The following is a 13,814-nucleotide window of genomic DNA, read 5'->3' on the forward strand; positions in this document are numbered from 1 at the left end:
CAAAACAGCCTCCCTTTCCCTTACAGCCTTATACCAGCTGAGGTGTCCAAGTCCAGCACCATAACAGCCAGGATAGAATCACAGAATCAAACAGGTTAGAAAACACCTTTAAGATCAAGTTCACCCGTCACCCCAGGACTGCCAAGGCCATCACTAAACCATGTCACCAAGGGCCCTGTCTGCATGTGTTCTGAACACTTCCAGGGACGGTGATTCCACCACTGCCCTGGGCAGCCTGTGCCAATGCCTGACCACCCTCTCTGTGAAGAAATTGTTCCTAATATCCCTGGCACAGCTTGAAGCCATTACCTCTTCTGCTAGTACGTGTTTGCTACTCATACAGAAAATACCAGCAGCAGATGTGTAGGATCAGCAAGCTGGTCTCCTGCCTTCCTTTAGCTCACACCCAGGGCGGTGGGCTGGCAACATACTGCACCCTCCAGAGTCCTTCCTCCCACCAGGAGGAGGCAGCACAGCAGGCAGGACCACAGACACTTTTCACACTGGAGATGCGGCCTCAGAGCAGCCGGAGGTGGTGGTGTAGTGGTAGGACTGCTACCCATCCTGCACAGCACTTCAGTTCAGACCTGTCCATTGCCTAGAAACTGTAGCTGTATCCTACCCACATTCTGTCTAAAGCTGATGCTGTCAGCCCTTCCTCAGCTGGCACACAGAACAATTTTGATCAAAAAGCATCTTACCCCCAGCGAATGTCCTTTGGTGGATGAGGAGATGGGACTCTGTGGAAAAAGACTTTGGGGGTGATCCTCCCTGCTAGTGAGCAGGGCTGAGGGGGAAAGGCATAGTCCCAATGCCCAGGACTGTGAGTACAGCCTTTTGGCCAAGAGGATGTTGATGGGGAGGTTGTGGCATGATGGAGGGGGCCATCCAAGAGAGATGCCAAATACTGATAAGCACTGGGGAACAAAGGCATCTCCTGTGGAAACAGTGAGGAAAAGTCACCTCCTCCCTTCCAGCATGTAACGTACACAGGAGAAAACTGCAGGTGCCAATAGTTCGGTGAACACAGAAACTCATTAAAACTAACTTCCAGTGGAGCTGAGTCTCAGTTCTGTGGCTGTTTATCGAACCTGATCCATAGTAAGCCTGGAGTAGACTCACTGTCCATTCCATACAGAGGCTGCCTATTGGTGAGGACTCTTGCCCGAGGAGCAGATCACTGGGATCGGACATGTCACAAAAGCCAACCAAAGCTTGGTCAGGGCAGCTCTAACACAATTCTCCTGGATGGGCTCTGCTGTTTAATATGCAGTGAGCTCCCACTGCAATGGACGGAGGTGTTCTCTGGATGTCCCTACCTAGACCGCTTCCACCAGGCTCATAGCAACTCCTTACCTCTAAGCCTACCATCAGATTTGGCCAAAACTGGGTGAAGAGCTGAGAAGGTACGAGTGACGGGCTGGAGAACTGACCAAGATGCATCACATCAGCACTATCTCCTTAGGCAACCAAAGTGAAAATGTAACATCTGCCTTGTCAGAGATTAAAGGGACCGATTTTGCTCTTGCACATTCCCCCCTCTCCCTGCCAAGCACAAACACTTAACCAGCAGCAATCCCCCCTTTACTAAGACCTGGCTTGTGAGTGTGGTTTAGCTGAAAGATCCGGTGCTCACAAGTGGGAGATGCCACACGCCCATCACCAAGCAGGGGCAGGGTGGGAGGGTGCTGAGGTGTTTGGGAATGCAAGGCAGGGGGACGGGGCCCAAACAGCCGGGTTTGCTTGCAAGGGGGAGGTGGGACACAGCAGGGGCGGAGGAAAAGGGCTGTGCCTCCGGGCTATGTGCCTGCGTATAAAAATGGCTTTGGCTGGGTCCAGCAGCAGCGAAGAGAGGTTTGCTTTCACCTCTGTGTCCACCTCTGCTCCTGCCTCCAGCAGCCTTGCCTGGGCAGGAAGACCCCAAGCGCATCCAGTCCCTGAGAATGAATGTCAAGGTGCTGATGGTCACTGCGCTCCTCCGGGTGCTGCTCTGCTCAGCCCCAGTTCCATCTGAGGCACTGGGGAGCTGGGCTGGCACCCTGAGGAAGCACCCAGGAGTAGGGGGCCCTGGAGAAGACCCTTGGTCACCTGGAGATGGAGGGGTCAACCTGCCTGGGCAGGGCTTGGACAGGAGCCACCCTGTGGCTAGTGCATGGGAGGTGATGGGAGCCAGGCCCCCCAGCAAGGCCATGGCCAGGCCCCCACTGGGCAGTGGCGAGCAGGATCCCAGCAGCAAGCCCCGGAGGCACCCTCCACAGCCCTCCCGCAGCAGGAGGCTGAGCCATCACCTGAAGCGCCATGGGAAGTTCAACGGGGACACGGTAAGCACAACCCATCCTTGGCCAGCATGGATGAATGTTTGCTCGGGGGGGTTGCAGAGGGACCAGGAGTGAGGGGAGGCAAGAGCCCCCCACTCCTGACCCCAGGGTCAGGCAATTGCTGAGCCCCTTTGGCTGACCTGTCTGTAGGGCAGGAGTGGGGTTGTGCCTATGGTGTTAGCAGCATCACATGAAGAGAATGTGGCCATAGAAACAGGCCCTTCTGCTTTACAGCCCCACAGGTTGCTGCAGGAACCTCTGGGTGGGATGTCCCTAGCCCTTGTTATAACAGGGAGCCAGCAGCTCTGGCAGGTCTGAGCAGCACAGAGAGGCTAAAACCAGGTGGGACAGCCCCAAAATACAGGGAGAAGAGAGCATTCTCCAGGCACAGCCTGTGCCCTGGGCTCCTCACCTGTACCACCCAAACGCCTGCAATTGTTTAGCCACGCACAAGGCTGGGATTTTGGCAGGGCAGAGCTGGGGTGGCCCCTCTCCTCCAGGCAGAGGGTTGCTGCACCCGCACTATGACCCATGTACTGCCACCACGTGCCCTCATGCTGGTATGTGCCTGAGCAGCTCAGCCAGCCCTGCAGCTTCCAGACCAGGTCCCCTGTGCACCCCTGAGCCCCAGCACCCTGCGCAGAGCCTTACTGTCCCCCAGGCCCTGCAGCACCATGGCGCATGAAAGCCACGCAGACCTGAGGGCAGCAGGAGCAAGCGCCCAGCATGCCACAACCCCGCAAATACCAGGTAGAAAAGCTGCTCTTGGGCTGCTCCTCACAAGCCAAGTGTGAAAGCGCTGGCTAGAACATGGCCTCAGCACTTGTGGCTTGTGGTGCAGACAAGGGAGATGGGCAGGGACAACTCTAGAACTCCACGGGCACCTGGGAAGGGTCAGGGCAGAGCCGGTGGCCGCAGCCAGTAGCAGGTCAGGAGGTGTCAGTCTGGCTGCACTTTTTCTAACCAAGGTGTGCTGGGTGGTGCTGTGCTGGGTGATGCTCTGCCAGGGTGGATGGCACTGCAGCAAGGGCAGAGGCAGTGGCTGTGGGGACCAGCTGCTTAGCATGCTTTCTGTCCAAAGCAGTAATGAACTGCCTCAAAATTGCCTCTTTGGGCCCAAACTTCTCCCGCTCCTTGCATGAAGCTACTGCTCTACAGCCTGGTGAGCATCTTGTCCCATGACTGTGTTTTCCTGCATCATTTTACTGTTTTAAATGGAAACCAAACACCCAGCAGCAAATGCTTATCCCATAATATCTATCTTCTGCAACTTGGCTTTGCTTTCCAGTCGATAGCTTCTCCACCCTGCCCGTCTTTGGAGCTCATTTGAGTCTTTTGAGGCTCTTTTGAGCTTGTGTCACCCCCAGCCATCGCACCGGTGTCAGCTTGAGCATGTATAGCACGATGCTGTCCTGCAGCTGAGCAGCTCCTGTTGCCCCAGACTGACTGACTAATCAGCTGTGGGGCATGCACACCCCAAAAGGAAACCTTCTGCCTGGCACAGGCTCCTTGTGGCAGGGGCTCTCAACAGTGTGAGCACAGTGATGTGACTGGGGGGCAGGTGGACCTGGGCCAGGAGCTGGGAAATACCTCTCCCTCCCTCTGCAGTACTCCTGCCACAGCATCCAGTCCCGGCCCTGCCGGAAGCCCTCTGACTGCAGCGGCTGCCTGGGGCTCTACACGTGCAAGCTGCCCCCTGGCACCTGTGACCTGAAAGGCGTCTCCAGGCAGAGAGGTAGGTTGTGAGACCCTCAGCCACTGGCACTGGGGACCCCCACATGCAGCCAACCGCAAACACCTTCCGCTACACCCCTCCAAACCCAAATCGGACCTACCCTGTGCAGGGCAGGGGCTCGGCTGTTGACTGCACAGCGCTCGCTCTCTGTCCTGCCTGCACTGGCCAACACCAGTGATGAATGAATAACTGCACGGTGAACAGGACATTCATAGACTCTTAGAATGGTTTGGGCTTGAAAAGACCTTAAAGACCATCTGGTTCCAACTCCCTGCCATGGGCAGAAACACCTGAACAAGCTCAACTCTTTTAGCCTGTCTCTATAAGGAGAGGTGCTCCACCATCTTCATGGCTTCGCTCAAGCAGGTCCACATCACTCTTATGCTGGAGTTCCCAAAGCTGCATGCAAGCTTCTGTAAGAGCCAGGATTTGCCCAGTGCCCTAAGCTCTCGCAGGACACAGACTGTGGGAGCCAAGGAGGGCTATGGGGCTCGGGGTTTAGCCAGGGGCTTGGGGGCCAGCTAGTGCAGCTCTCCTGGGCATCAACGGTCCTGCAGAGCTGCTCACATCAGCCTGTGCACGTTGCTTAACTGAGGGAGCAGAGACTGCAGCTTTTAATGTTTAACCTCTGAGACAAGAGTCCTGGTTCTCCAGTGCCATTTGGTAAATCCATGCTGCCCCTGGACCAGCCTCTTGCCTTAGCACACTCAGAATCGTAGAAGCAACTAGGTTAGAAGAGATCACTGAGGCCAACCGCCAGCCCAGGACCGTCAAGCTCGCCGCTAAACCATGTCACTAAGGGCAAATTGATCTTCCCTCAGGATCTCCAGTCACAGCCACCCCTCACCTGGCCCATCTTAGTGGCCCCCACTATATAGCTGCTGCCCCTACCCCTCATGGCCACCTTATCTCCCTTCAGAATGTCTCCTCACAGTCACCCCTCACAGCCCATGGGCGCCCCTCATGCCCCCTGCCTTCCCCTGCTCTCACAACATGATCTCCCCGCACACCCGCCCCACCTCCCCCCTCATGATTGAACCCCATGGCCGCCCCTCCATCTCCCTCAAGATCTCCCATCATGGCTGCCCCTGTTGTCCCCTCATGATCTCCCCTCATGGCTGTCCCTCCTTTTCCCTCACAACCTCCCCCTCATGGCTGCCCCTGCTCTCCCCTCACAATTACCTTGCATGATGCAAGAAAAGTTACGTGTCTCTCAGAAAGACCACCTATTAACACTTACGCTGCGGGGGGCCCATTGGGTGCCAAGCAACATGCAGTCTGGCTGCTGAAGGGCAGCCAGACCAGCACGTCTTCACACCACTGAAGTGTTTGACGTCCCAGTAACACTGAGAGTTAAATACCCTGGAGCATTGCAGACCCACTCCCCAAACCCAGCACGACCCTTGTGTACCGTGTGAAGGGTGCCGGAGTTTCTATGCAAGCAGAAGACAACAGGGCTCTGCCACTGCTTTGCGTGAACTACACGCACCAGTTCCCCACCACGTACATTTGTAGGTGACAGTGGCAGGAATGAATCTAGCCTGGAATATGTTTCCACTTTCCATCGCTTCTGCTGAAGCTCTGTAATCCTCCCATGTGCACACATTTACAGTAGAGAAACTCATCCAAGGTGACTAAACACACATACACCAGCCCAGATGCAGGAAACCCCTCTTCGTGGGATGTAGAGTAGGCAAGCTTTGGGTATGTATAGTGTATATACGGTGTGTCTATCTATAGAGTATATAGGGCACACCCAGCATATGTGCTCTGTTTGGAGCCTTCTCTGGCCATCTGCTGGCAGCCTCCACGGGAGGGCACAAGCACCCCTGCTGAGACCCAGCACAGCCGGACTTACAGCTTGTCTTCACAGGTGGGTTCCTCCAAAGCATCCAGAGCCCTGAGGGACGCAGGGTCCTGCTCATCCCAGTACAACACAGCTCAACATAAAGCTGGAGAGGCTGTCCTACAGCTGGAGACCAATGCTTTCTGCTAGAGCTTCATCTTAGATCCTTAATAACACAGCCCTAAATGTTTCTTTCATTGCACTTCTCATGCTGCTGCTTTGGATTGGACACTTCTTTGGATTTTGTACACTATGTAAGCATAATTCTTACTTTCCTGAGAGCTGCCAATGAAAGCACCAAGTGGCCACAGGGCTCGGTGCTGGCAGAGCCCCCACATAATAAAAATGGGGCTATTTCACAACCCTTTTTAACTTGAGCTGTTAAGGTACTGCAGCAAAAGCATCTCAGCATGTATCTCAGCATGCTCATACAGAGGTCCAAGCTGAGCCTAGGAGCCTGTGAGCATCAGGCATCCCAGCTCTCTACCATGGCTCCTGTCAAGGAAGGTGATGTGCCACACTGTTGAAAACGTCACTTTGAGAAGAGGAATGTGGATCCCCCAGGAACAGGCTCAGCAGCAGGGTACCACATAAGAGACTTGCTTCTGAAGGCCTCAGGTGAGCCCCAGGATCAGCTCCATTTAGCACCCACAAAGCTTTGCAGGTATCCTAGCCACCTTTGCATGTGTGGGTGCATCCCAGCTTTGCAAAACCTCATTTTGCTACAATTAAAACCACCTTTTTAAAAGACAACCAAACCACAGCGTTTGATTCACCCCGGACTTCACTGCAGCTTCCTCTGGTGGGCCACCATGGCCTCCTGGGACAAACTAGACTTTTAAGTAGTGCCAGTTTTGCCCAGCACAACTGAGAGGAGGCCTCCTGCACCCTCCACTGGTTACCACACTGGGAGGAAGGGGGGATAAAGGCTGCTGCCTTCTCTGACTCCCTCCGTTGTTGCTTCAGCTCCCTGCACATGGGCTGGGGAGCACAGAGCTACAGGCGCTGCCCACCTATGGCACTGCTGCTGAGCGGCATTCATGGTGCTCCCCACAGAACTACAGACAGGTTGAGGTGGGAAGGGACCTCTGGGGTTCATCTGGGCCAACTCCCTGCTTAAGCAGGGCCACCCAGAGGCACTTGCCTAACTTATCTGGTCCCCAGATAGTGGCACATATCACAGACGTAACAAGCCCCATTACACTGCAAGGCAAGCAAGCGCTGTCTCTACAAGTGCTCACCCCTCCACGCACCCAGCTGCCTGCTCTTGCCACCACCCATCACTACCCATTTCCTCCATCCTTAAAACACAGCACAAAGAGGCTGGTGCTGTAGGAAACTGGAAATGCAGGCTTCAAAGGATGCACAGAGCAGGCCTGGAGCCACAGCTTCACTCCATTACCGAGTGGAGGTAAGCCCCTCTGAACCCCATTGCTGGTCAACACAGCCCTCTCGCCTGGGAAAGCCCACTGCCCCCAGTGGCACATGGACCATTTCCAAACCCCCTGGTGGCCCCCTGTAGCCCAGTGTAACACAGGTGCCCACAGCCAAGGTACCTGCACACTTAACTGGGGAAGAGATTTCCCTTCAGGCCATAGCAGACTTACCCTCTGCCTTCCTCTCCGAAGAACAGAGGAGACCCAAGGATGTTCCAGCTGCTCTCGACTGCCCTCACAAGCAGTGCAAGAGAAACAGCTTTTGTACCAGTTATAAAAGAGCCCTCACCCCACCTTGACCTCCACATGCCTCCCCTAACACTTCTGACTGAAAAAGACAGAGGAGAGGTGAGCAGGAGGTCTGACCTCCTGCCCAACCAGAAGCACAGAAGGCAGCAGCAGGCACTCTCCTATTGCATGCTTCCTACTGTGCCCCTGACAGCAACACGCCAGTTAGAAAAAGAGAGCCCATCTGACCTTCAGGAACTCACCTGTGAGTTCCACTTTGGGCTCCCCCTGCAAGCAGCCAGACAAGGGAATGAGGCCCATGGTGAAGCAGATGGCTTGGCCAAACTGAAGGCTCAGCTGCTAGATGTCCTCTCCAGCTCATGCTCAGCACTGGGTGGGTGGGCGGGTGGGCAGACACAGCTCAACCCCTCCCCAAGGCACCCAAGGGTCCGCACACCTTTTACACCACTCACTTTTAATTACACTGCATAAGGAAAGGCCTCTCCTTGTGCCAGAACCCCCTGGCACATGTCTCCACAGAGCTGGCTGGCCCATCATGTCCTCAGTAGGTTTAGTGGTTCTCTCCCACCCATCTCCCTTGCTTGAAAGCTCCTCCTGGTCAGTCCACATCATCCCTGCAGCCGTCACTTTGCAGAGACCTATTTCCATACATCTCTGTTTCTCCCCTCCTCGGTGCTTGAGCTTTGCCTGCTCAGTCCCATGGGAGTCCCACTTTAGCCTCCTGCAGCACCAAGCAGAGAGGAGGCAGGACAGGAGTCATCGGTTAATAGTTGTTCTAACCCCAATATAAATAAAAAAATACAATAAAACAAAGAACTGACTAGCTAAGAGATCCAATCCGTTAGGATGCCTGCAACGTGCTAGTGCAGAGTTCAGAGAGAGTACTTGGTCCAGTGCATGGTACTGTAGATATCCAGAAACCTGTCCCGGCAGCCCTGCAGCCATCAAACCTTCCTGTGGCACCACACGTCTGTGTGAGCACAACCCAGCTGCAGTCCGCTTGCCCAAGGCTGTTGGTTCCTGGGAGCAGGCTGAATGGGAACGGTTGATAATAGTCTGATGTATTGCTGTTAAATGGTAAAGCCATTCTCTTCTGTGGAACGAGGATGTGCTTCTTATTTTTTGTGGAGGAATTTCATTTTGCTACCTGGAGAGATTAAGAAAGGAAAATGGACTCCCATCAGAGACAGGCAAAACAAGTGCCATTCCCAACCATCACCATCTGACCTGCATCTGCCACCCCCAAGTCACTGGTTGATCTATTGCCTCCTCAGATCCACCTATTTCCTTTGAAAGACACAGATGTAGCTCCTGGCCCAATTTTCGGTTCTCCACCAGCTTCCAGACAAGCAGCAGCTCAGGGGGCAGAGCCAATAGCGTCCCAGAGCAGGGGTACATGGCTGGGCTCTGATCACTCAAGGCTCAGAGCACTGCTCTGCAAGAAGCCACACGCAGTCACTAGCAAAGCCCTGCCACCCTTTGGCAGCTTCTCTGCTGCTAAATCTGATACATCACGAAGCCCAAGCCTCCTGAGAAGCCAAGGGTTTTGCTGGTTCCTTACCTAGGCCTTTCAGGAATTTATTGACTCCACTCTGCTCCCCACTGGGAAGTGTTTCCAGGTACTCCTGAGCCCGTACCTCAAACAGACCTGCAGAAAGAAGAAGTCAGCATCTATTTTGCTTCCCTATAAATAAAAGTAAGAATGCTCAGATGAAAGAACACTATCCCAGCTTACCAATCAACTATTGCACACAGAATCACAGAATGGTTTGGCTTGGAAGGGATCTTAAAGCTCATCCAGTTCCAACCACCCTGCCATGGGCAGGGACACCTTCCACTAGAGCAGGCTGCTCAAAGCCCCATCCAACCTGGCCTTGAACACTGCCAGGGACGGGGCAGCTACAGCTTTTCTGGACAACCTGTGCCAGTGTCTCACCACCCTCACAGTGAAGAATTTCTTCCTTATATCTAATCTAAATCTACCCTCTTTTAATTTAAAGCCATTTCCCCTTCTCCTATCACTACATGCCCTCGTAAGAAGTTCCTCTTCAGATTTCTTGTGGCCCCTTTAGGTACTGGAAGCTGCTCTAAGGTCTCCCTTGAGCCTCTTCTTCTCCAAGCTGAACAAGCCTGACTCTCTCAGCCTGTCTCCATAGCAGAGTGCTCCAGCCCTCTGAGCATTTTTGTGTGTGGCCTTCTCCCTCCAACAAATACGAAAGGGAATGACTCACCCCATCTCCTCCACCAGCTGAGCCCAGATCTGGGACAGGAGCTTTGGTCCACCTGCTCCTTTTGTACCTTGCACTAAAACTCTGTTCATTCTGCTACAAACACAGCTAAGTCCAGAGAGTGAGGTCATCTGGGGGATTGTCACACAGGATTTACCATGCTGCAAAACCTCTTTTACTCAGCCATCTATTCAAGTGTCCACTGCTTATTAGTGCTTGGATGGAAACTGCTAAGCCAGCACCAAGCAGCAGCAGGGATGAGACACTTGGATGAGCTGCCAATAGAGTCCTTGGGAGTGTGGTATACCAGGAGTTAAACAACAGAAGCAGCCCTTCGAAGGACAGAAGCATCCACATTTTCTACTAGCTAAGACACCATCACCAATCCAACCCATTCTTCCTCTAGGCATGTGAAGGGGACATAAGGGACTGGGAGAATAAATGTCATTCCAACAGTGTAACCCTTCTGTGATGGTCCCGGTGGGAATTCAGTGTTGAACGGAAGAGGCACACACATGGAGGATACTGCTTATGTCCCTTACTTCAGTGGTGAAGTGTGCCTGTAACCCCAAGAAGAAACTATCAGATCACACACAAAAAAATCCTGTTCTCCAACAGCTGGTTCGCATGCACTGTGCAAGCACTATATCTCACTGTGCTCCTATGGGGTGATGCTCCCTTTCGGGTAGATAAGGAAACAGAGACAAAAAAATCCCCAAGTGACTTTTCCAAGGCCACGCTGGGGTGTCAGGACGAACCATCAGCCTGCACAAGCATTTTTCTGCCACCTCCCTCCCGGTGTTCCTGCACAGACACAGCAGCCTACAGCCACGCTGCTGGGGATGGAGCTGGCAGCTGGTGAGCAACAGTGGAGTTTCCACAACAGCAGAGCCCCGGCAGAGCCCCTCACCTCTGACCCCCTGCTTCCGCAGCTCCCGCTCCTGAATGAAGCCCCCAAACATCTGCGTCTCCATGAAGACCTCCAGGAAGCGTCGCAGGCTCTTGGAGGAGACGGACTTGCGGAAAGCCTCGCGCTGCAGGGTCCGCTCCTCTCGTTCGGAGGGGGTCAGGAAGAGGGAGTAGTGGCCCACAATCTCCACAAAGAAACGGACAAAGGCCTCGGACACCACCTCATTCAAAGGGCTGGTCTCTAAGGAGAAAACAAAGAGGCGATGGTGAGGACACTGCTGTAAGGATGTGTTAGGAATAGCTCTGGGTACAAACTCCTTCGCTTTTTTCAGATCCAGCCTGAGCAGAAAAAGCTGCTCAAGAGAGACAGCATCCCACAAAGAGGACCAACTGCTGCTGCTTTGAAAACCACCAAGTTTTCTCTTGGTTCTCACTCTCTCCAGTGGGATGGGGAGAGAATGAGAAAAGTGAGAAAATTTGTGGGTTGAGACAGAGACAGTTTAACAGGTAAAGCAAAAGCTGCGCACACAAGCAGAGCAAGGCAAGGAATTCATTCACCACTTCCCATGGGCAGAAGGTATTTAGCCACCCCCAGGAAAGCAGAGCTCTCTCACACATAACAGTTACTTGGGAAGACAAGCGCCACCACTCTGAACGTTCCCCCTTCCTTCTTCTTCCCCCAGCTTTAAATGCTGAGCATAATGCTACATGGCATAGGATGTCCTTTTGGTCAGTCACCTGTGAGCTACATGCCCACCTCCGAGACTGCAGCTCTGCAGGCAGACTGTGCCCCCAGGGAGCCTGCATCACTCACAGGGTCAGCAGCAGAGAGAGACCTGTGGGACCACCACCCTCCCCACCTCACACACAGGAGTACAGGGAGGTTGGACAGAGCTGGGAAGGGGCAAGTACTGCTTCTCCTCGCACAAAGAGAATGGTCCCCGGTGCAACGGAATATTTCATACAGCTTCAACCAGACTCTTGACCTACCTCCAATTTCTGTGGTGTGAAAAGCAGTACAAGCCTAGTTCTCCCCAAAGAAGCGACAGGAGAAAAAGGGAAGGCAAAGACGTGGTTTAAAGCTGAAAGGCACTGTGCTTTACCCTGCTTGCCATTGACAGGGCCCTCCTCCTTGTCGCTCGCCAGCTCGTTCCTCTGCTCCAAAATGTGCTCTAGGGCAGCCTGCAGCTTGCGGGGCAGGATGGAGTCCTCATCGTCCATCTGTAAGACAGAGCCACCTCCTTAGGGCCTGGGGCCGGGACACAGCTGGCCCCTGCCCTTCTCCCCAGCTCCTATCCTGTTCCCAGCACGGCAGGGGGAGCACTAAAACTGAACTGCGAGGAAAGGAAGAAAGAGAGGGAGAAGGTGTAGTATAATATGCTTGGCACATTCCCAGCACATCCCAGTGCGGGACCATCAAGAAGCACAAAAGGAAGGAGAAAGGGGGTGTCTTTTCCCAAATATTCCTCTATTCTGAAGGAATTTCAGATGCCCAACCCAAGAGGCTACCAGGCAGGGCTCTCCCATGGCCTCACCTTCCACTTGTGAGCACTCGCACCACCACAAGGAGGACGTATCTGAACAATGCTGGCGTGCAGCCAGGTGAGCACAACCCCCTGCTCAGCTCTGCTCCGCATCGATCCTGGTACTCAGGCGAGTTCCCATAGAGCAACGGAGCCAAGGAACTGCCTGTGAGTGTGTGCGAGCTCCTGACAGCCCTGGCTGAGACAGCCTGGTTTACCTTAAACCTCCAAAAGCGAGGTGCAAGGTAAAGCATATCCCTGCAGCTAAGGCAGCTGGCAAGTGAGAACTGCACCGAAGGAGTGGCCTGCACTACAATTCTACTCCCTGCAGCAGGAGGTGCACTCATCCCATCCTACTCACGGGATGTGAGGCACAGCAGAGACCAAGAGGACTAGAAGAAACAACCTCCAGCTGTGCCAGAGGAGATTTAGACTGGGTACTAGGAAAATGTCTCCACCAAAAGGGTGATCAGGCATTGAACAGGCTGAGCTCCTCAGTGACATGGTTTAGTGGTGGACTTGGCAGTCCTGGGATAACAGTTGGACTTGATGATCTTAAAGGTCTTTTCCAACACAGCTGATTCTATGACTCTGTGATTCATTGCAGCCAGCACTGCTCAGCAATCTGCCAAACAGCTCTGAGGCAAAAATAGCTTCCCAGGCCCGGATTATGTTCACTCATCTGTTCTCTTCCCTTCAATATCCTACTCCTCTCCGCAACAAAGGGAAGTAAAAATCAGCAGTCAGTTTCATCTGCAGAGCATAATACAGGCTGTCATGTACCAGCTTCCTTCTTATGCCCCACCTAGTTCAAGGACTGGAGTGAGGAGCCACAAACCCCTTGGGAGGAAGGATTTGAAGAAATGGCCCTATCCCCCCCTCAGGGCTGGGGATGCGATAGGAGATGGACTGACAGACACAGGCTGGAAGAACCTGTGCTTCTCCCTAGCAGACACAGCTGAGCTGAGGCTTTCCAGCTCTGCCCTCAGCCTTACAATATGCCACTTAAGGACCGACAGTGCTTAAGTGCCACTGTTTCCCCTCTTAAAACAGAGAGAATGCACAATGATTTGGCCCTCAGCAGCTGTGGTTTGGGATGCTGACATCACATAGCAACCCCTATAATGCTGCCAACCACAAATGCTGCATCAGTTTGTGAGGGGAGTAAGCAATCCATCCATCCGGGCAGGTCAGCCAACACAGATGGAGGTGAGGTGTGGTGGAAAAAGGGGAGAAAAAATGAAGGACACGATATAGCTCTACTCACCTGTCTCAGAAACCGGTTATTTACAAGGTCAACAACAAGGACCTAAGAATGGAAGAGCAAGAATTAAAAAAAGAAAGTTATTATTTCCATCATCAGAGTTTATCTCACTCTGTAAGTGCCCTGGAGGAAATGCTTCAGCCCTGTCCTGCTCCTCCTCCCCACCACCACAGCTGGAGGAGCAGTCAGCTCAAGACAAGAAAGCAGCCCTTGCTGTAGCTTTCCAGCAATGCTGCCACACACTGCAGCACAGCTTGGACAGCACGAGGCTATCCTCCAAGCCAGGCCACCACTCCTCACCCCACA

General features: G+C 53.6%; 1 protein-coding gene across 4 annotated transcripts in view; it reads right to left on the reverse strand.

Moving 5' to 3' along the window:
- Nucleotides 1-8,021: 8,021 nt before the first annotated feature.
- DENND2A (DENN domain containing 2A) overlaps nt 8,022-13,814 on the reverse strand; it is a 63,575-nt gene continuing 57,782 nt past the window's right edge. For all 4 annotated transcript variants that reach the window (XM_065681160.1, XM_065681131.1, XM_065681142.1 and 1 more), the window contains 5 exons: nt 13,512-13,553; nt 11,825-11,942; nt 10,723-10,962; nt 9,146-9,232; nt 8,022-8,731 (listed from right to left, as the gene is read on the reverse strand). In XM_065681160.1, coding sequence (XP_065537232.1) covers nt 8,700-8,731; nt 9,146-9,232; nt 10,723-10,962; nt 11,825-11,942; nt 13,512-13,553 — 519 coding nt within the window. In that variant the 3' untranslated portion in view covers nt 8,022-8,699. The remainder of the gene's footprint in view (nt 8,732-9,145; nt 9,233-10,722; nt 10,963-11,824; nt 11,943-13,511; nt 13,554-13,814) is intronic.

Source organism: Lathamus discolor, chromosome 1 (genome assembly GCF_037157495.1).
Source record: "Lathamus discolor isolate bLatDis1 chromosome 1, bLatDis1.hap1, whole genome shotgun sequence".
Classification (NCBI taxonomy): domain Eukaryota; kingdom Metazoa; phylum Chordata; class Aves; order Psittaciformes; family Psittacidae; genus Lathamus; species Lathamus discolor.